Source organism: Podarcis erhardii, assembly GCF_964252035.2.
Source record: "Podarcis erhardii genome assembly, chromosome: 7".
NCBI lineage: Eukaryota > Metazoa > Chordata > Lepidosauria > Squamata > Lacertidae > Podarcis > Podarcis erhardii.
This window is the reverse complement of record NC_138511.1, coordinates 65,028,650-65,051,572: the sequence shown is the minus strand read 5'-3', so window position 1 is coordinate 65,051,572 and position 22,923 is coordinate 65,028,650. Positions and strand designations below refer to the sequence as shown.

At 45.6% G+C, this 22,923-nt stretch overlaps 1 protein-coding gene and 1 long non-coding RNA gene across 3 annotated transcripts in view; one reads left to right on the top strand and one right to left on the bottom strand.

The window, feature by feature from the left end:
• The first annotated feature begins 1,060 nt into the window (after positions 1–1,060).
• IFNLR1 (interferon lambda receptor 1) lies at positions 1,061–18,596 on the top strand. Its single transcript, XM_081869125.1, has 7 exons — positions 1,061–1,200; positions 6,689–6,812; positions 8,258–8,451; positions 9,573–9,721; positions 11,722–11,869; positions 12,535–12,650; positions 15,816–18,596. Exons 1-7 carry the CDS (start codon positions 1,134–1,136, stop codon positions 16,680–16,682), a joined length of 1,665 nt encoding a protein of 554 aa, XP_081725251.1. The 5' UTR covers positions 1,061–1,133; the 3' UTR covers positions 16,683–18,596.
• The window catches only part of LOC309346212, a 45,428-nt gene continuing 34,483 nt past the window's right edge, over positions 11,979–22,923 (bottom strand). For both annotated transcript variants that reach the window (XR_014158472.1, XR_014158473.1), the window contains exons 2-3: positions 12,489–12,607; positions 11,979–12,396 (exon numbers count right to left, since the gene is read on the bottom strand). This is a non-coding gene — a long non-coding RNA (uncharacterized lncRNA). The remainder of the gene's footprint in view (positions 12,397–12,488; positions 12,608–22,923) is intronic.

Genomic DNA, 22,923 nt, shown 5'->3' with positions numbered 1-22,923 from the left:
CTCCTCCCCAGTGGTCATTTCTCCTCGGGCCACTGCTGTGGATACACGACTCGACCATAGCTGTCAACGTTTCCCTTTTTTAAAGGGAAATTCCCTAATTCTGAATAGGATTCCTCGCAAGAAAAGGGAAAAGTTGACAGCTATGGACTCGACTGCCTGTTTCCAGGCACTGCAGTCATCTGCAACAGATTCCCACTAGGTAGGGTTCATAGCACATTTGCAGACATCTTTGTAGCGCAGAGTTGGTCCAGTGCCGAAAGCCAGCTCCCCGTAAAACCTGGGCCAGATTTAAGTTTGGTGAGGCCCTAAGCTTCTGAAGGTAATGGGGCCCTTTATATGTCTAGCTAACCTATGTCAACAACAAATTGTCACTGGTTTTTTGTGTTGAATATATGCTATATGGTAATTTATGGACCTAATAAGAATCTAAAGCCATTTGCACATAACAAAATATGTATTTTATCAAAGTAATTGCTATAGAAATGAGCAAACCAGTGATATTTTAGGGACCAGGCTAGCAGGCGGGGCCCATTACTTACATCACAGGAGCCTACACAACACAAAACACTGTTGCTGTATGTAGGTTTTATTTTATTTGTTTTTTATCTTATATTTTGGAAATGTACATCCAGTGTTTTTTCCTTTAAATTTTTAGGGGCCCCCCAAGAGAGTGGGGCCCTAAGCTATAGTTTGTTTAGCTTATACGTAAATCCGGCACAGCGTACAGCACATCCTTGGGGATCCTGATTGCTTTTAGAAGTCTGTTTTTAGAAGTCTGGGTTGCAGTTTTAGTCTTGATGTGTTTGCTGCCCTGGAATCCTTTGGAGGAAGGGCAGGATATAAATGTCATGAACAACAATACCAACAGCAGCAAGCGAATAAGCCTGCAGGGGTTGGGATAGAGAGACACTTCAGGGATGGCTAGTGCAGCAGGCTCTTAAGTACAACAGCCAAAGGTGCCTTTTTATGTAAATCCAGGAGATTCAGCAAGTAAATGTGCTTCCTGTCCTCTAGGGGGCTGCTGTGCTTTGGCATGTGTGCCACAGGTGCTGTTTCCTGCCAGGAAACCTCAAAGTGAAAGTAAGAAACAGAAGTTCCTGGCCCAAACATGAGCTGCTGCGCTCCTTTCCAGGATGTCTCTTCTGAGGGTCTGTTGTCTTGTGGTGCTGGCTTCCTTCGGACAGGCTTCAGGGACAGTCGGTAAGCCCAAATTCCCTCTGGCTCTTTCGTTTCTACTCATACGTTTGCTGGGTTATCCTCCAAAGGGTGCAAAGTCTAAAAAGGAGACCCTGCTGTTGGGTTCACTTTGTCAAAGCCTCTCTGCTGCTGGCCGGATTTGACAGGGAGTGACGATTTATGGCAAGGAACAAGCTTGTCGGTTTGTCAGTGTGGAAGGAGAACCCTCAGATGAGAAAAGGCAGCAGGGCGAAAGGAGATGTGGGAATGAATGTCTGGCTAAAAATGGAATGTAAAAAGATTTCCTTTTTCTCACACACTGGCTGGGGCCGATGGGAGTTTCAGTCGGAAGCATTGGAAGGGCAGCAGGGCTGTGAGGGCTGCCATATGCAGTGTTGAATGCTTTGAGCTTCTGCACGGTGGAAGGAACCCTCTGCAGGGACCTATTCTATGGTTACCAGATTTTTTTCAATGAATCTGGGGACACTTTTTTAAAAAAAATTAAAAATTACATGCTTTATTATCCCCAATTACATCTTCCTGCTTGGCAGGGGGTTGGACTCGATGGCCCTTGTGGTCTCTTCCAACTCTATGATTCTATGATCTATACATCAGCTGTTTTGCTGTCTTGAGAAGTCCAGAAGAGGAGAGAAACCAGGGGGATGGAGTTGGAAGCAGAGTCTGAGAATACGACCGTGGGATGATCACAGATTTGGAAAGGACCTCTGAGGGGCATCTAGGCCAACCCCCTGCAATGGAGGTACCTCAACTCAAGCACCCTCAACTTAAAAGAACATAAGGCTTCCCTGCTCCAATTTGACTTCTGCAGTTCCTGGCCGTTGGGGACACGCTTTCATTCACGCTCTCTCTCACGCTCAGCTGCCCGGCTCTGCACCAACTCCACCGCCACTGCAGTTGGGCAAGGGGATCAAAGTCATCTCACCCCTCCGTGCCTTGCCCAGCAGAGAAACCGTGCCCCTCGTACCCCTCCTGGGCAACTGCACGCTGCCTGCCCGTGACTCCCGAGCCTCCCCTGATCTCCTGCCCCCTTCCCCCTTCATTTTGAGAGTCTCACAGGGTGCAAAAGAAGAGCTTTGCACCATGCCCAGCAGAGAAACTGCGTGCCTTGCACCCCTCCTGGGCAATGGCCGCCCACCCGTGACTTCTCAAAACAAAGGGGGCAGGAGATCGGGGGAGGCTCGGGAGTCATGGGCAGGTGGCGCGCCATTGCCCAGGAGGGATGCAAGGCACACAATTTCTCTGCTGGGCAAGGTGCAAAGCCCTTCTTTCGCACTCTTTGACACCCCCCCCACCTCTGCCTCTGCCTGGGCAAAAACTATCTTCCCACCCCTACAGCTGCATTTTACTCCAGGAGAGCAGAATGTCACATTTCCCAGGGACGTTTAATGAAATCCAGGGATGGAATTTGTCCAGGGACAGATTTGCAAATCTGGGGTCTGTCCCCGGGAAACGGGGGCATCTGGTAACCCTAGCCTATTCAAATGTGGTGACCTCAAGATGTTGTCAGACTCCAACTCCCATCAACCCCTGCCAGCATGGCCTATGACCTGGGATGATGGGAGTTGTATTCTAAGCAACAAATGGAGGGCAACACGTTGGCTGCTCCTATTATTATTATTATTATTATTATTATTATTATTATTATTTTATTTATTTATACCCCGCCCATCTGGCTGGGCTTCCCCAGCCACTCTGGGCGGCTTTCAAAAAAATATTAAAATACTGAAATACAGTGGTGCCCCGCAAGACGGAAAACTCGCTAGACGAAAGAGTTTTCCGTTTTGGAGGCGCTTCGCAAAACGAATTTCTTATGGGCTTGCTTCGCAAGACGAAAATGTCTTGCGAGTTCCTGCGGGTTCCCCCCCCTTTTTCTAAGCCGCTAAGCCGCTTATCCGCTAAGCTGATAAACCGCTAAACCGCTAATAGCGCTAATCCGCTAAGCCGTCAATGGGCTTGCTTTGCAAGACGAAAAAACCGCTAGACGAAGAGACTCGTGGAACGGATTCTTTTCGTCTTGCGAGGCACCACTGTACATCAAACATTAAAAGCTTCCCTAAACAGGGCTGCCTTCAGATGTCTTCTAAAAATCTGATAGTTGTTGTTCCCTTTGACATCTAGTGGGAGTGCGTTCCACAGGCCTATTCAGACAACTTCCAGGGTGGTTAACAACCAATCCTCCTTCCTGGGGAACTGTAGTAATTGTAGCTCTCTGAAGAAAATAGGAGCCACCCAACAACTCTCAGCCCCTTTAACAAATGCCACAGCATTGGTGATCGCAAGATCTTGTCAGTACCTGCTGTCACCATTGCTGCTTTGTGTCACTACGTAACCTAGGGAGGGGATGCTTTGGTGGGGGTGGTGCACTGAAATGGGACATACTAACTCTGGCTGTTACACACCCCGTTAAGGGAAACTTACAGGCACCTATGGACTTTCCCTAACAGGTAAATAGGCACTGGGTTTTTTAAAGTGAGTTTTCAGCATTTGGGTGCGGAAGTGGACTCTCACTTCTTTGCAGTGCCCCTATCCAAATCACAGACACCCCGCAGATACTTTTCCAAAAGAAGCCTTGTAGAATTTCAGTCACAGAATTCCAGATATGGCCCTAAAGTTATCAACTGGGTGTTTCAACATATGAAATGGGATAGTGCCAGGCAGCTGTGCAAGATTGGTTCTAACCTTCACCGTCTCTCTTTTGATCTGATCATTTTTGCATAATCTTCACTTCCCTTTTTTATATATATACTAGACTATCATTTCCTGCTGGGTGGTTTGGGCGCATTCTAATTACATATATTTGCCCTATAGGGAAGTTTAGTAAAATATTGTTTTGCGAATAAGTTTGTATTCTCCCCCACTTCCTTATCCAAATTGCTCAGCAGCTGCAATGTGGGGTAGACAAACACCTGACCAAAGATGGATATTGATGTAGTAGATGGAATCTACACACATACAAAAATCGTTCTGAAAATCCTTTTTTTAAAACATACTTTGAATTTTCCGTAAGGTTCACCATCGCCATCTGGTGCACTTGAAGCACACTTAGAAGTGTTTTATTTGCAGCTGTATAATGGGAGTATATGGGACGCGGGTGGCACTGTGGGTTAAATCAAAGAGCCTCTTGGGCTTGCCAATCAGAAGGTCGCGGTTCGAATCCCCACGACGGGGTGAGCTCCCGTTGTTCGCTCCCAGCTCCTGTGCACCTAGCAGTTCGAAAGCACGTTAAAGTGCAAGTAGATAAATAGGTACATCTCCGGCGGAAAGGTAAACGGCGTTTCCGTGAGCTTTGCCATGCTGGCCACATGACCTGTACGCCAGCTCCCTCAGCCAATAAAGTGAGATGAGCGCCGCAACCCAAGAGTCGTCCGCCACTGGACCTAATGGTCAGGGGTCCCTTTACCTTTTAATGGGAGTCTACAGTGCTCCCGTTTTGGATAATTGCAACTGCAATCACATTTCCCCTTTAAAAAGGCAAAATTGTTGTATTGCACGAATTCATAGCTTGGGATCATACTCTAAGAAGCCATCGCTATGTATGCATGACACATTCTCTGGGCATCATTACGGAAAGCCTTGAAATAGATAGTGGTTAGCAGCCCTTGGGCCAATCCCTCTCCCTCACAGACCTGTTGTGAGGACAAATTGTGCAGAAGGGCATATTTGTGTGAAAGTGCTCAGAGAATGGGGGAAGTTGCCTTATCCTGAATCCTAGCTCCATATTGTCTACACTGACAGGCAGCCACTCTCCAGGGTTTCAGACAGGGAGTCTGTCTCTCAACTCTAACTGGAGATGCCAGAAAGTGAACCAGGGACCTTCTGATTGCAAAGTAGATCATCTACCACTGAGCTACAACCTTTCCCCAACTGTTTTTTTCCCCATGGAGGAGCATTCAGTCACATGACACTTAACTCTGCTCTGCCACCCTGCAGTCTGAGGCGGTTTAGCCCAAGTACAGTGGTACCTCAGACTAAGTACTTAATTCGTTCCGGAGGTCCGTACTTAACCTGAAACTGTTCTTAACCTGAAGTACCACTTTAGCTAATGGGGCCTCCCGCTGCTGCTGCGCCACCGGAGCAGGATTTCTGTTCTCATCCTGAAGCAGAGTTCTTAACCTGAAGCACTTTTTCTGGGTCAGCGGAGTCTGTAACCTGAAGTGTATTGTAACCTGAAGCGTATGTAACCCGAGGTACCACTGTATAGATTTATTGCCTCACCCAGAAACAGGCTTCACCGTGCTGAGCAGACACAGGTTTACACAGGTCGGTTGTCTTTGTCGTGACCATCCTTTCTCTCCCCTGCAGCACTCTAAAAATCACTATTGTTTATAGTTTTTGTTAGGTACCAAAAAGACAGGCACTCGTGTGTACCATCCATTTATCCACACGCATACAAAGAGACACACAAGGGAAAGCCAAGGGTTATTGCTCTAGCCCCCAAATTCAACAAACCACCTTAGATGAAGAAACCCGTTGCTCAACTCCAGTTCAGGCAAATAAGCCTTTATACGCAGGCCAAATGTCAGAACTTCTTGTCCTGCCGCCGCCTGTGTAAACCTGCCCGCTTGTACGCTGCCAATGTTAACAGAACGTTTGATGGCTGTACAATTGGGGGTAAGAGATGTTCTTCCCAATACAGTGGAACCTCGGGTTACATACCATCCCCCTTACGAACGCTTCGGGTAATGAGCTCCACTAACCCAGAAGTAGATGCTCCTGGTAGCAAACTTTGCCCTGGGATGTGAGCGGAAGTCGCATGCCAGTAGCACAGCTGCAGCGGGAGGCCCCATTAGCGAAAGCGCGCCTCAGGATAAGAACAGTTTCATGTTAAGAATGGACTTCCGGAATGAACTTAAGTTCATAGAGGTACCACTGTACTGCAGCGTCAGCACCCACAGAATCCAGTTTCTGCCCCTCAGTGAGGTCCTGTTACACCGAGATACAGTTCAACATCCACTAATGTCAAATATTTCTCTAGAATTAGATTAACAAGTGTGAGGACCTCTGACCAGAGAGGGGTAACCATTAGGCAGGCCCATATAATATGTACTAAAGCTACTCCACAGTTCCACCTTTGTCTGCGCTTGAAATGCATTTAGGTGAGATGGTAGGAAAGGTCCTTTTAAATAGGTTATTGGGGGAGTGTTTAAATTTTTGTTTATTGCTGTTTTAAAATTGATTTTAATGTTTTTGTTATGTTCTTTTTTTAACCGTGTGATTTGCTTTGAGGCACTTGAGTACAAGAATGCAACTAATTCATATTAATAAGAATACTACCAACTCAGGTAATGAATAAATGAGGCCCAAAGGGTGGGATTCTCATCCAGATTATGAGGTTTCCTCACAGATGTTCCCTGGGGGCTTTGCCTTATCTGAATTAATAGTAGGGTGGTTGTCCTTTGGATCTTCTGCCTGAGCAAGGAAAAGTCTTGGGCTAGCCTTGTGAAGACGAAATGAACCCCAGGACACTTAAGGAAGTCTTCCTTTCCAACAGGCCAAGAATTCCTACTATCACCTCCTCAAAATCTGACGCTCGTGTCGAAGGATTTCCATCTGTTCTTGACATGGCTGCCAGCTGCTGATGACCTTCCTGGAGTAACCTACACTGTTCAATGGATGTGAGCATCAAAGAAAAGAGCAATGGCTAGAACAACCTTCCCCCAGTTTGGTAGCCCTCCAGATGTTTTGGACTACAATTCCCACCAACTTGCTGGCAGCTGTGGCTGCTGGGAGTTGTAGTTCAAAACATCTGAGCGACACCAAATTTGGAAAGGCTGGACTATAATTTCCACTTGATTTTTCTGGGATATTACTAGCACATAAGAAATTGGAGGCAGTGGGTGTGTTTATGTCTCCCAATTAAAAAAAATCATCTTCTAGTTTGTGCAGGATGAGCTAGGTTCACACACCTCTCAGAGAAAATGGGGGGAGGACAGTCTCCCAGATGACCTGTTTATTGAGCATTCACACCTGATTTGTTTGCACAAAGTTTACAGGGAGGTGCTGTCATGCCCACCATTTATTGAGTGTTCATTGCAGGGAGCTTATCCAATGTCACATGAAGTAATTGTCACCCCACACTTTCCAGAGCATTTCCCCATCACTTTCCTTACTGCAGTAAGTGTGTGTGTGTGTGTGTGTTTTGTCCAAGAACGCCAAATACTCATTAATTGCATGACTTGTATTTGGTGTTTTGCAATGGAAGCCCACCTGCAAAAATAGGTTTGGCCTGAAGTGGCCTTTGACTTGAATATGTTGTGTAACACCAGTCGCTTGTCAGAATGGCCTAGTCCATAGGTCAGGCTCAGACTGGTTTGGAAATTTACAGTGCTATTGGGTTGGGCATTCCATTTTTATCCTTTGACATATTTCTGGGGTGAAGGGCATAGTTACATGCACACATTAAACAAAACAGGAAACAAGTATGGCCATATTCACACCATACATTTAAAGCACTTTAAAGAGTCATGGCTTCCCTCAATGAATTATGGGGGTTGTAGTTTGTTAAGAGTGTTGAGAGTGGTTAGGGGGGCCCTATTCCCCTCACAGAGCGACAGTTCTTGGTACAATCAATCCCTCTTCACAGGGAACTCTGGGAACTGTAGTTCTGTGAGGGGAAACAGAGGTCTCCTAACAACTCTCAGCACCTTCACAAACTGCACTTCCCAGAATTCTTTGGGGGCAGCCATGGCTTTTTAAAATGACAACATAGTCCTTTAAATATATAGTGTGAATGTGGCCTATATGTGTATGTATATGTATGTTTATATTGCATATAAACCATATTTATATACTGTAAAAAAATTGCTATGCAGGCAATTTTGTTTCGTGACAGCTCTTCTAAATCATACGTCTATAAAGAATGGTACACTTTCTCAGATATTTTGTTGAGCTTGTCATTTAAAAACAAAGACGATCCTTTAGGGACTGAGTATTGGCAAAGCCCCATCTAATCTCCACCACTGGCGACAATTGGCTGCTGACTGTTCTTCAGAATTGAAATCGTCACATCCTCATGTGAATCTGAATACTAACCTGCCACCGCTGTGGCTTCTTCCTGCAGGGAGCCTTACGGACTTCAATGGGACGACTTCTTACCCTGTAGGGACATCTCTGAAACAGTCTGCAACATAACTTGCATGTCTCCAGAACTGGACAACAGATACTCAGTCCATGTGAAAGCTCAGATGAAGAATAACTCTGGGATGGCCTCTTCCAAATGGGTGGAACTGAATAATATTGACTACACTGTTCAAGGTATGGCTGGTAGGACCCTGAGATCAAGGTGCAGAGGGCGGTTGTACTAATGCTGCCAATTGTTATTTTGTGAAATGGAAGGTTCTGCTCACAATTCTGTCCCAGAAGACGTAATAAGTGAAAGAGAGGAGGGGAACTTCTTATAAGGCCAGAGGTTCCTTTCTCTCCAGACAGCCTGGCAGATAGGGATAAAACACTAATACCTTGAAATATACTCAGAGTCAAGTGTGGATTTCATGCTCTTTATTCAGCTCATAGTAGTGAGGAATGAAAGTTCCCCCAAAATATCTGCTTTATATACATTATTTACACAATGGGCCACACGTGATTGGCTAATTCCGGGATTCTCCTGTGGGCCAATCAGGTTGTAGATTCACTTCCACCTGGAGCTGGATTGGGTGGCTCCTGCGGACCAATCATACTGCTGCATTGTTCTAGGACCAATCAGACTGCTGCATTCAGAATCCTATTGTTCTAGGACCAATCAGACTGCTGCCTTTTGGATCCTATTCAGCTCAGTACATAACATACCTGATGGGATTAACCTTCCCCAACCTGGCACTCATTGGCAGTGAAGCAGAAAGACATGGAACTGTGTCCAAAATATCTGGAGGGCACCAGGTTGGGGAAGCTGTGGTTTAGAAAGGCCCAGGTAGCTTACCTGACAGGCCCATAAATGAGCAGGAATTTTAGGACGATTCCAGACATATAGTTAAAATTGTGCACTCATGATGATTTGTGCTCAGGGTAGCACTGAGGTGTCTATATGCAATCTCTCTTCAAAATACTACTTGTACCTGCAAAAGTTTCAGAGCAAGCATATTGCCTTCATTTCCAGTCAGTACATGCCCTGTAGCTTCCTGCTGAAATCCTGTAACTTTTTGTACCACGTTCTGGGTCCCAGTTTTGTTGCTCTATAGTTCAAGAGTTTTGTACCGGACAGTAGTAATGTGGTATCATTCAGGAAGCATTGCAGAATGACAGATAAAGCGGAATGATGTGTATTATTGCATAATTGAGATGTGGAATACATGGGCAACAACCAAGCATTTGGGGGTGGGGGTATTTACTCCTCTCTGTCTCTCTCAATATTGCCCTAACATCTGTCCAATCGTTTCCAGTGGAACTTGCTCCCCCAATTCTGCAACTGAAAAAGACTGAAAATGCTCTTGATGTGAGCATTGCTTTCTCCTACCCATCCTGTGCAAAGGCCACATTTCAAGACCTGACCTATGACTTGGAGTATGGCATCGATGGAGCAGGGAAACCAGTAAGTAGGTGGTGGATATGCAACTTCAAAATCATCTGCAGACGTCCTTCTTGAAAGTCATTGTCATTTACATTAAACAATCCTTCCTCATTTCAGGGCTTGCTTAGGGAGTGCTTATTAAACTTGTATCCCACCCTTCCTTCCATTGAAAAGCCTCCTGTTTGTGGTGTAGTGGACCTCTTCAAAGTGCAGCTGCAGCAGGGAGTGCTGGTGTATACTTTAAACCAGGGGCGGGGATCCTCAGGCCTTGGGGCTGAATGTGGCCCTCCAAGCCTCTCTGTCTGGCCCTTGGTACTCTCTGTTAAGTTGTGGGTGAACAGGCCAGAACAGAACTGAACTGAAGGGTTCAGTCAGCCTGCTTATATAGAGCTCCAGTACAACATAACTGTAACAATTTTCTAAAACTATCCAATCACTGAACGTCACTTTCAATCCCTTATTTGCATAACTATCTACAGTGTCCCCCTGCTGGCCCAGGGTGAGAACTTCAGTACATAACACTCTCCCCAGGCCATACCCCCTCACTGGCCCTGCCTTGCACCCCAGCTGTTTTTTGCCTGGCTTGAAATTGTTCTTGAACCATGCTAATGCCTCTTGGTGGACAAGTCTGTCAATTTCAGTTCCACTCAGTTTCTCATTTTTTCCAACCTTAAGTCCAGTTCTCTGCATTTCTGAAGCAATTTATCCCCTCCATTGTTTTTAAATTATTGTGAGAATTTGTCAGTATTTTAGTGCACGTTTCTCCTGTTAACCACATTTTGCATGCCGCTTTGACTATTTTACACATTTTTGCCACCCCATTTCCCCTCCTATAATGCATTTTTGTCTGTTATTTTCAACTTCCACAATGTATGCATTTTTGTACACATTATTTGGCTGGAGAAGTGCATGGTGAAATTCAGAAAGCGCAAATTTTCAAACACTCGCTGTGTTTCAGTTTGTGTTTTATATGTATAAAAAAAGTGTGAATTTGTCCCCGGTTTCCCAATGAAATGCAAGTTTCTAAATGTAAAATAAAAATTGAGCATCCCCCCTCTCCAACCCTAGTCTCAGCCAAAGTTTATGTTTGCTGATATCCCTGTCTGTGCAGGGAATTGGCTTCCTTCTGTTAGGAGTGTGTGCAGAAGCCGGGCCCTGTGACTGGTAGGGCCTCGCAGGACTGGGGCCTTCCTGAGTTTGCCCTGGAAGGGCAAGGCACGGCCGCACAGGTGAGGCTTGACAGAAGACTTGTAGACCTGGTGGCAAGGGCTGGGAGGGGTATATAAGACCAGCATTTCCCTCTGGCTCTTTGCCACAGCAACATGCTACCCATCTAGCTGTGCTGTGGCTTCCTGACTCCTGGTTTCCTGACCCTCGGACTCTTGGCTTCTGATTCGTGGTCCCCTGGACTGCTGATTCCTGCTTCCCGACCTCTACCCCAGTCCTGACGTACCAAGCCGGGACTCCGACTGCCTGTAACCCGGACCATGAAACCTTCCCCCTTTTGGCAAAAGATAAGCAGAACAAAGAGAAAGGAGTCTCTTACCAGTTAGAAACTTTAATGATCACAGTGAGAGAACAAAGAATACATTCATCGAAATGAAGGTGCTCCCAATTAAGGGTTCCACCCACTTCCTCCCTAGTCACCCACATCACTACCGCGTCTTGCAACCTGAGCTCGCAACCACTGTGCTTTCTTACCTGCTCTTCTTGACCTTGGGCTGAGCAAATGAATGCTTTCAAGTGACAGTGAGTCTGTTAACTCTCTCTCTCCCAGTTCTTCTCCTCCTAGCTGTCCCCCATCCAGTATTTCCCAGCTTCTGCCTTCAGAACTATGCCCCTCTGCAAACCACTGTTCCAAATCTATGCTGTCCTCCTGCTCCTGGGAAGATTCAGGATCCTGATCAGGAGCGGGGGGAGGGGGAGGGGAAGGCTCCCACCGTTCCTCCTCAGTGCAGCCTTCCTCAGCATGGTCCCTGACACTGTCGATTTCAACCCCCTTTGCTTTTCTTATCTGCCAGAGGAACTACACTGAGATGAAGAAGAAGGTTCTGGGCTTTGACACGACACACTGGAGCAGTGGCAGATACTGCTTCCGTGCCCGTGCAGTCATGAGTGAAAAATGGAGCAACTACTCGAAACCAGTTTGCACTCTCTTGCATGAAAAAGGTACAGGGAAGGAGAAAATGGGTGCCTGTGCGAAGACTGTACTGTCCATTTTGTATACTTGCCCTGATCCAGCACGTGCAGGACAGACTTGTGCACATGCAGTTTAGATGGGTGCAAATGAATGTTTGAAGTTGCATTGTGATCACACAGCTAAAGTAGATAGCTTTGCCTCTTTATGTAGATGGGAATAGATCCCTGTGGCCTCATACTGGGTAGCCCCACATTCCAGGAATATATCCAGAGACATTGTGTGCCAAGGAAGCTTTGTTTTATCAGTAATAATAATAATAATTTATTATTTACACCCCACCCATCTGGCTGGGTTTCCCCAGCCACTCTGGGCGGCTTCCAACTGAATATTAAAAACAATACAGCAACAGATATTAAAAACGTCCCTAAACAGGGCCGCCTTCAGTTGTCTTTTAAAAGTAAAATAGTTGTTTATTGCCTTGACATCTGCTGGGCAGGCGCCATTACCGAGAAGGCCCTCTGCCTGGTTCCCTGGTTCAGTGAAAATTTCATTCTGTCTGTGATAAACAAAAAGCACCACTTTTCATTAAGAGACCAGGAAGAACGGAACAATAAAACAGATTGAATTGGAGAAAGGGGAAGAACTTACCCCAAATACAGTATTAACTGCTTCGTTTGTTTGCTTTCTTCTGCAGCAGAAAACTGGGTCTTTGTTGCTGTTCCATTGCTACTCATGCTCCCTGCTGGTGCCTTTATTGTCTTCTGCTGCTACAAAAAGATGAATAATCCAATCAAGATGCCTCAAGCTTTGGTATGGGATGATTATTTATTTATTTATTTATTTATTTATTTATTTATTTATTTATCACTTTCCCCACAAAAGTGACCCAAAGCAACTTACAAAAAAACAAAACACTAAACTCAAGTATAACAAACTGCTGATAAAAATCTAAAAACACAGCTATACAAATAAAAAACAAGCCTTCCACTAAAAGGGCACAAATACCCGAAGCCCTTCCAATCAAGAGCCAAAAGCCTGGCACTTAAAAATGGATGAAGGTGGCGCCAAGCGTGGGGAGGGCATTCCAGAAGTGGGGAGCCACCATGGAAAAGGCCCTTTTTTGCACTGCCACCCTCTGGACCTACCATTGATTATGACTGTCAGGTTCTGGATTGGTTCATGTGGGGAGAGGGCAGTCCTTGAGATATTGGGGTCCTGAGCGATATAAGGCTTTATAGGTCAAATCTAGCACTTTGAATTGAGCTTGGAGACTTAACTGGTAGTGACTGCAGACATACCAAAATTGGTTCACTATCTGGACTTGGAATTCTGTGCCAGCTGCAGTTTCCTAACTATAGAGGTAAAGGTAAAAGGACCCCTGACCATTAGGTCCAGTCGTGACCAACTCTGGGGTTGTGGTGCTCATCTTGCTTTATTGGCTGAGGGAGCCGGCGTACAGCTTCCGGGTCATGTGGCCAGTATGACTAAGCCGCTTCTGGCGAACCAGAGCAGCACACGGAAATGCCGTTTACCTTCCCGCCGGAGCGGTACCTATTTATCTACTTGCACTTTGACGTGCTTTTGAACTGCTAAGTCGGCAGGAGCAGGGACCGAGCAACGGGAGCTCACCCTGTCGCGGGGATTCGAACCGCCGACCTTCTGATCGGCAAGTCCTAGGCTCTCTGGTTTAACCCACAGCGCCACCCGCGTCCCTGACTGTGGAGGCAGCCTTACAAATAATACATTGAAGTAACCCAACCTAGAGATTACCAGATTGTAGACAACGGAAGCTAGGCTGCCCCTGTCCAAATAGGGGTGCAATTGGGCCACCAGTTGAAGCTGATGAAAGGTGCTCCATGTCACCAAGGCTAATTGAACCTCAAGCAACCGTAATGGATCCATTAGTACCCCCAAGCTACATAAATCCACTCAAACCAGGCTGCATCCCATCCATTTGATCTAGCCCCCCCCCCAACCAACAGTGCCTTGGCCTTGTCAGGATTAAGCTTCCGTTGATTGGCTCTCAATCCAGACATTTACCAAGACAACACACCAATCTTGCACATCTGCCACGCTAAGAGAAGCAGAGCTGTGTGCCACCCACATTTTGCTCACACTGCACTCCAAAATACTGGATGACCTCAGTCAGGGTTTTTGTGTAGATGTTAAAGAACGGGAGGAGGAGGAGGAGGAAGGTAGATTACTTCCCTGTTCTGTGGTTTTTGTCAAATGGCAAGGTTCTTTCCTCTTGCCAGACACGTGAACCTGACTGAACTGCATTTGAAACCAAGGACTGAAACACCTTGTATATGGAACAGATAGTGCTGCTTTATACCTTGGTTCTCAAATGCCTTGGTTCTCATACACCTTGGTTCTCAAACAACTTGGAACCCAAACGCTGCAAACCCAGAATTAAGTGTTCTGGTTTGCAAACTTTTTTCGGAAGCCTAACATACTCCATTTTTAGAGTTACACTTCCGATTTGAGTACCACACTTCCATTTTGAGTGTTACGCTGAGGTATGTCTGTTTTTCCTATTTATTTATTGTTTTTGTTTTTGCAGCTTTTTTGTTTGTTTTTGCAACTGTGTTGAACCCAGTTCAGCTACTGATTGATTGATTGTGTGGCTGCAGTACATTGTTTATTGCTTTCATTTTATGGATCAATGGTCTCGTTAGATAGTAAAATTCTTGTTGAATTGCTGTTTTAGGGGTTGTTTTTAAAAGTCTGGAACAGATTGATCCATTTTGCATTACTTTCTATGGGAAAGCGAGCCTTGGTTTTGGAATGCTTTTGTTTTGGAACGGACTTCAGGAACGGATTAACTTTGAGAACCAAGATACCACTGTACTAAGCCAGAGACACTTTTGCTCTATGTGACACAGTATTGCTACTGCCTACAGCTCCTGTTAGACAGGAGGGGATGCAAGGATAGTAGAGCTGGCAATTTTGCTACATTTTAAATATTTGCAAGCACGCATTTCTGCTCTACTTTGCACTCGATCGCACCATTTCTTTGGATGGATGGATCTGTCAATTTTACTTTCTCTCCATTTCCCGTTTTTCCAACCTTAAGTTCAGCTCACCACATTTCTACATCATTTTGCTTTTTTTTTTTAAAAAAAAAAAGGCGTTATGACCCCACACATAACTAAGTAGAACAGAAGCATTGCCACCCGACCCCACCCCACTCACCACTCCCCCCTCCACCTCTTTCCCTCTTTCCCTCTTTTCTTCCTAATGTAACACTAATATATCACAACAAATGAAACTGATCTATAGAAAACGTAACTTGAAAAAGGGGATATTGCACATACTTTTGTAAACCAAGAAGTTATGGAAAAAAAGGCATTATGAAAATTCTTCTGCATTTTAGTGTGCATTTCTTCTATCATATGCCTTTTTCAATGCAATGCTGCCTAACACACACATTTTTTTACAACAATTTTCCATATTGTATAAAGAAGCTTTGTATGTTACTTTCACTGATATTTGCAATTTTATTCACACTCCCCCCAACACATTACTTTTTTTGGTCGGAGAATGGCATTTCAAAATGCAGAGAAGTGTGAATTTAAAATTTATTTAGGAAGTGCAAACCAGGTAGGTTTGCAAGCTAATTTCTCCCCCATCCCGAAAACCTCCTTAGCTATTGACCATTCGCATAATCAGTCCTAGTTTAAAGTCGTATGTCAGTTTAAAGTTGTATGTCATGGTGACTTCAAGATGAAATGTTGACATATTTTAATCTATTTAGCTGTTCATTTTAATTATTTTAAAAAAGGTTTTTGATTCTGTTTAACTGTTTTTACTGATAATTTAAATACTTCCTGTTAACTGCTTAGAGGGTGTTTTGTTTTTGCAGTCAAGGAGTGTATAAGTAACTAAGGAAATAGATAAATGTTATATCCAGAATTAAAAATATCTAGCCATATGCCTCTAAAATGGTCAACCATATTCTGTCTCCCTAATTAGGATTTTTCCAAAGGGCCAACAAAGTTGCTGTTGATTGGTGAAAGGGAAGCAATCAAGTTGGATCCCATCATGTGTACAGTAGCACTTGTGGAATCAGGAAGGAGGAACAGGACTGGCCCCCAGAAACACTCAGCACTGAGTCCTTCTGTGCCATCAGAAGAGAGTGAGGAAGATGAGGAAGATGACGATGACAATAGCGGAAGCCCCATACCCTACACGGAAGTGCTTCGATTCCAGAAGAAAAGCTTGAACTGCCAAATGGTCAGCATGGGCCTGGAAGCACCTCTGCCATCTTCCGGCTATGGAAGTTCTCAGTCAGATTTGCCAGATTTAACAGTGCTTGGGGTCCCTGCTTCAACAGGGGAGTCTTCTTCTGGGTTCCAAGAGAACCAGGGGACCTCAAGTTCTGAGAGTTCCTCTATGGAGGAATTCCTTGGGTTTCCAGTTGGCTTTCCAACTGCTGGAGGAAAAGGATGGGATGAAGATATAAACTTCTCGTCAGTATTGATAGAAGGTTCTGGCATTAACCTTTCCACTGGGAAGCAATTCACACCTGTGAGAGGTCATCCTGAAGAAAACTGTGCAAGCCTGGAGGACTTGAAGATACCTCTCTTTGGGATGCTAGGCAACCAGGACTCCTGTGGGTTCCATTTTGAGGAGCAGTTTGTAGACGAAAGAGGTTCTGAAAAGGACTCCAGTGGTTGTGGAAGTCTCGTGGATGAAATACCTCTTCTGGACGTGCCTTGCATGGGAGCCTTAGAACCTGGGCTGCTTGGAGAAAACAGAGACTTGGAATCAGGCCGTACTCCAGAACCCAAATTCCATGGGTATCGGCCGAGGCACACACATTATATTGCAAGAACCTGATTTGGATGCTCTGAAATAGATTTCCCTACTCATAGAATCTTAGGATCACAGCCGTTTCACCAGTGCCAGGGTGGTGAACTTTGCACTGAAAGATCTGAATTCTACAATAGGGAGGTTAACCATTATACAGAATCCAATTCAGTCCAATCTCATGTTGTTTCCTTTAATCCTCACCCCCATCCCATAATGAACAAGGTGTGGGAAGAGAAAGGTGCCTCCTGCTTCAGAGTTTTAGCCTCATGCTGTAGCAAAAGCTTTGATTCCAGGGGGCAGCTCAGCAGTCACAAAGAAAGCCAGGAGAATAAATGTGTTAATTTACAGTGCAATCCTATATATGCTCACTTGGAACTATGTCGTGGGCACAGGGTGGAACTGTCAATACAATAAATAGATCTACATCTAAATTCCGTTGTTGGAACCAAAACAAATCCTCTCTGCTGAGCACAAGAGGCCTTCTGAAGTCCCAAGCTGTTGTAAGTGTTCTAAATGCATTTGTTAATTTATATTGTTAATATATTGTTAGATGTGTGTACATACCTCATATATTTATCAATCTGGTGCCCCAGATATTTTGGACAGTTCCCATTTAGGCTACAATTCCCATCAGCCCCAGCCAGGGTTGTGTTGGCGGGGCCACTGGCAGTTGTGAACCAAAACATTTGCAAGGCAACAGGTTGGCAAAGACTCTTGCACAGAGTTTACCACGCACTGTCGCCCTCTGGTGGTGACAGCCGGCCCTACAGGCTGCTGAATCTTGTTAACCTTGCGTTGAGGCTGGCAGCTAGCTTTGCCAAGAAGCTTTGCTCTGAAGGTATGACGGTCCAAACCAAAAAATCCAGCCATTGTTCTCTCTGACAACCTTGTTTCCTATCCTCTTCCACATTACCTGAAGCAGGTTAGCTATTGGGATGAAGATAATGTGTGGCAGGTACCTGGAGGGAAGGCTCTTTTCCCTTGCGTCTTTCTCTCTCCAGCCCCAGCTCTTTAAAAGGAGGTGGAGGGAGAGAGGAGGTGGCAAATGGAGGTCAAGATAGCAGCCCTCAATGGGCATGTTTGATCTGGAGTCTTCCTGGCGTAAATCCCTCTTTGGATAGATAGAAAGTTTTATTTGGGTTTTCACAGTATTATAATAAAAGCAATACAGCCTTCTGCTCCCTTCCCTGTTCCTTCCTTTCCTCGCGCCTTGTTGTTGTTACAGCCTTTTTGCTTTTGATGTGCAGTTGTTTGGGCATGTTTATACAGTGTTGGGGCTCACGTGCTCAGATAAGGGCTAGGGAAAACGAGCGTAACCGTTCTCCTTGAGCCCCAGATTAAGACCCGTTAAACCGGAGACGTTTCCATTACTGTGTTGTGCCTCCCACTTTTCGAGACATGAATATTATGTTCAAGGACATCGGCTAGTTCTTTGCAATGATTCCTCCAGAGAAAACAAACCTACCTCGTCCAAAGCTGCTTCCCACCTTCCCTTTTATCCTTACATTGCCAAGCCAAGTGTGCTTGAAACCACCATGCACACCCACCCTTGGTAACACTTTGGGTAATTCAAACAGTATTTTCTAAAGGAAGTTTTACTGTGACAGAGTCTGACACATGCACACATTTGAAGTGTCACCTTGCACGCTCTTCTCCCTTGGTTTCTTCAGGCAGGAGAAGTGGTTCCTTTCCATGCATATTGACAGGTGGTCTTTCTCCTTAGAATGAAAAATACGGTTGGAAACTGCGACTTCCAGGTATAGGGCCGTATTCAGTAAATAATAACAACTGGCAACCCTATCAATAAAATGGGAAGTGTGTCACTGTGTGTGTATAATGTTGAATTGTATTGTTATTTGCATTGCTAAATAATGTATGTTTTTATAGCCATAAATAGGCTACAAATAAACTTTTACAGGGGGAAAAATATTTTATTCAAAACTTTGCGTGTGTTTTTCAGTCGGTCAAAAGGGGAGATCTTGAACATGTTTCTGTGGAATGCAGGGGTGATGAGAACAACCAAGTTCACTTTGAAATAGGGCTGAGCCAAACATTTTGTTAAGAACTTTCAGCTTGAAATGGAGGAGAGGCTCAGGGTGTGTATGTGACAGTTTTCATACAGAACGAAACTCACCCCGGCTCACCTTTTCTGCTGCTGGTGCCAATATATTTTTCATAAGCCTGACAGTGGTGGTAAAGCTGCCAGGAGTGCCAGCAGGCAATATTTTTTACTGAACACGACCCAGAGCAGGGCAGGGAAATCTCAGGCTAACTCCACTCTTGGCACCCTTACCAAACTACAGTTCCCAGGATTCTTTGAGGGAAGCCATGGCTGTTAAAGTGGTATGATGGTGCTTTAAATGTATGGTGTGAATGTGACCTGGGGGTCACTGGGAGCTTCTCAAGGTTTCCTTGATGAGAAGATCCATAATGCTTTTCCAAATGCACAGCTTTCCCCGTCACTACAAGCAATGGCTTCCCACTGCACTCAAAGAAGAGTGTACTAGGGCCCACCCCCAATTCATACAGGACGACAAGTGGGCCTAACAGGCTGGGTCTGCCCTGCATATGACTGAGGAAAGGTCTACCTGTTACATATATGGAGAAGGGGTGAGGAGCCTGTGGCTTACCAGAGGCTGCTGGGCTACAGCTCCCTTTGTCCCTGACCACTGGCCACAGTGTCTGGGGCTGATGGGGTCTGGAGTCCAACACCAGCCTCTGGAGAGCCAAACCTTCCTCACCCCTGAGGTAGAACTTTTAGGACAGTGGTTCCCAAACTTTTTCAGGCTAACCCTCCCCTCTGGTTCCATAAACTCATCCTCTGTGCCCCTCTAAAGAACATTCACAATAGCAGTTTGCTATTCCACGGATTTCAATGGATCGAAGCATGGCTAATGTTGGGCTATCACTCACTATTCTTAGGACACATTAGATACGCAGGTGGCACTGTGGGTTAAACCACAGAGCAGCGAAACCTGGAAGTAACCCTTTCTGGTACTTCCGGGTCACCATGGGACGCAACCTGAAAAGACGTAACCCGCAGCGTTCGCAACCTAAGGTATGACTGTAGTTCAGTTGATTCAACAAAACTGATCAACCTGACCCTCTGGTGCGTGCTTTTCAGAGCCCCCTGCCACACTCTTGCCTCTTAGTGTCTCCCCTTAGTAATCCCACCCCTCATCCAGGGGGCAGTAACGTCCACTTTGGGAACCACTGTTTCAGACAAATGTAATCTGCCGCAACCTAATAGTGGAGACTGGTATTGAATCAGCATTGCAAGAGAACTTAAGATGCATCCCTGTGAGAAAAGGAATCTGATTTGCATATTGGAGCTTCCTTATATTTTCCAGTTGCACAAGTTGTAATAGGTAATTAGTGTATAAAATGCATATATTCATTAACATGCAAATATGCATTAGATCAGGGAACATTGCTTTGCAAAAAGGTCTGTGCTAGGCCACTGTGTGAACAGGGTGGTGGACGAGTCGGGCCATTGATGCAGAAGTACGTAAGGGTCTTATTATGCTCTTACGGGCCATTGATCCCATATCCAAGAATCTGCTGATGAGTCTGGTGATTTTCCAGAGAGGAGGGGCGGTGTTCTGCTTTCTACTTATTCCGCTCCAGCCTAACATCAGTCAGTCAGTCAGTCAGTCAGTCAGTGAGTGTGTCGGAGAGAGAGAGACTGAGTGTTAGAGATCGTGTGTATAGATAAGGTTGCTGCTAAGAGCAGCTGCAGACACTCAGTGCAGTTCAGCATTTTCGCTTAGACCTCATTTAGCTCTGTACATAGTTGTGTATTATAGTTGTAGATAGAATAAAAGAAGATATTCTACAGAGCTGCTCTCCGAATCGTTTATGCTCTGCTGTACTCTGCTATACTCTGCTGTGTGACGACTGTCTTCTTGTGGAAGTGAATCCGGTGCTCACAACTCTAAGCTGTGAGTCCAGAGCACTTTGACCTGTTCCTGTGCAGAAGGTGGTCTCTGGAAGTGCTACCCCAGCTCGCCTACCCCAGTCGGGGCTGAAGTGGATGAGTCCAGTTGGTGACACTGGCTCAAGGGCGATGCTGACAGTACGTAAGGGCCTTATTATGCTCTTGATGGCTGCTTTTCTACAAGTCTGTCTAGGCCGGGGATGGAGAAAACAAAGACATTTTTTGCTTTAGCTCTTCAGTGCTGGGCCATGTCCTCTCCCTCCCCACCGGCCAGGCAGCCATTTTGTGACATTTGGCCACACCACTTTCTCAATACAGTGGTACCCCGCAAGACGAACGCCTCGCAAGACGGAAAACCCGCTAGACGAAAGGGTTTTCCATTTTGGAGGCGCTTCGCAAAACGAATTTCCCTATGGGCTTGCTTCGCAAGACGAAATGTCTTGCGAGTTCCTGCGGGTTTTTTCCCCTTTCCCCCCCCTTTTCCTAAGCCGCTAAGCCGCTTATCAGCTGATCCGCTAAAAGCCGCTAAACCGCTAATAGCGCTAATCCGCTAAGCTGTCAATGGGCTTGCTTCGCAAGACGATAAAACCGCTATACGAAGAGCCTCACGGAACGGATTAATTTCGTCTTGCGAGGCACCACTGTATTCCCATCTGAAATCAATATTAGGGTCCTCCAGACAGAAAAGGAGAATTGCTATCCAATTCTGTGGCTGCCATAGTTCCTTATTCTCTGGACCTTAGAAAAAAAGTTAGCTGTTTGCCAGGGCAAAGTGCAAGAAAGGGGAAATGAGCCCACATGACGCGTAATGATAGTGTTCAGACAAAGCAAAAGTGGTAAAATGAATTTCCACCACATTCTCACGGTGTAGAATCTGAAAGCGGAACGGTTCTGTGAACTGACTGTGCCCTCTGAAATTTTCTTAGTGCTGGAAAAATTCTTCCAAGTGAGTTGAAGGGCAGGTACATCTTTTAACAGAGACAGGCAGCTGTTGACACAGTGACTGCCTTCTTATGACAAGTCCAAAAAGAGGCTGTTGATGATGAGCAGCTGTATATATTAACTAACAGACCTGTTGGGCAGCTTCATTTGTCAAGGAGGTGGATGTGGCAGCTCCTTGCTCTAGGAAGTACAAATGAGTGATAACCTTTATATATATACACGTATATCACACGCAGACAAGCAGGTTACTCACCACTGTAATGTCTGCGAGTAGGTTGCCTTCAGCAACCTAGTAACCTCTCCAGTCTAGTGAAGCCTGTTGGAAAGCACTCCACATGACCTGACAATCAGCTCTTAGTGGGGTCTTCTGGAGAGCTTTACTCAGGTCTTTGCTGGCACCCGCAATCAACTGATCCCTGCAATCCCCTTTTGGCTGAACCAGGTCATTACCTGCATCACACCAGAAGTCAGATATGACATCAGTTGTAGGGCAAGTGGGCGTGGTGTGGATAAAATGGCCGGATCTGGAAGTTTGGTGGGCCTGATAAGACCTGCAGACTGGAGGTTCCCTCCCCCTGGTGCAGGGGCTGTTTGGGGGCATAAGTTGACTACCAAAAACAAGAAAATGCACCAATGAAACAAAGGCAAAAGAGGACACAGATTTGCACGAAACCTGTACATGCTAATTTATATGCATAGATGCAAATCAAAAACAATTACTATGAACAGAAATAGTAGAGAAGGCTAGGGCCAGCTGAATCTGGGACCTTCACTGTGCAAAGCAGTTGCTCTACCACTGGGTTTTGGCCCTTCCTTGAAATCCCATTTACCATAAAACAGGGATTCTCACTCGCACTTCCATCACTGCGAGCCCATCTAAATCCCACTTTGTGATAGATTCATGGCAATGTCAGTTCTGCCCCTCTGAGCAACCTCCTCCCTCCCTGCAAACCACTTAACAACCTTTTTCTCATCCAAACCAAACGGAGCCCTTTCCCATTTGCTCCTCTTTGCCATGCGGAAGGCAAGGCGCCCTCCAGAACTGGGATGGGGAACCTGTGGCCCTACAGATGTTGCTAGACTCCCATCAGCCTCAACCAGCATCAGCATCCATGATCAGGGATGCTGGGGGTTGTAGCCCAGTGGTGAGGAACCTCTGACCCACAGACCTAATTTGAGGCTGTTTTCCCTGTCATCAGGTGCAAGGCAGGTACAGCCACTGCTCCCTGCCCAAAGAAGGGTTTGCAGGCACTGCTGATAAACAAAGCTCTATTCCTTTGCCTGCACAGTTTGAATTCAAACCATAAAGGCAAAGGAAAATGCTTCACCTGATATGGTAACATCAGTTAATTGACACGGGGTGGCCCCACCCACCTGCCAATATGGCCC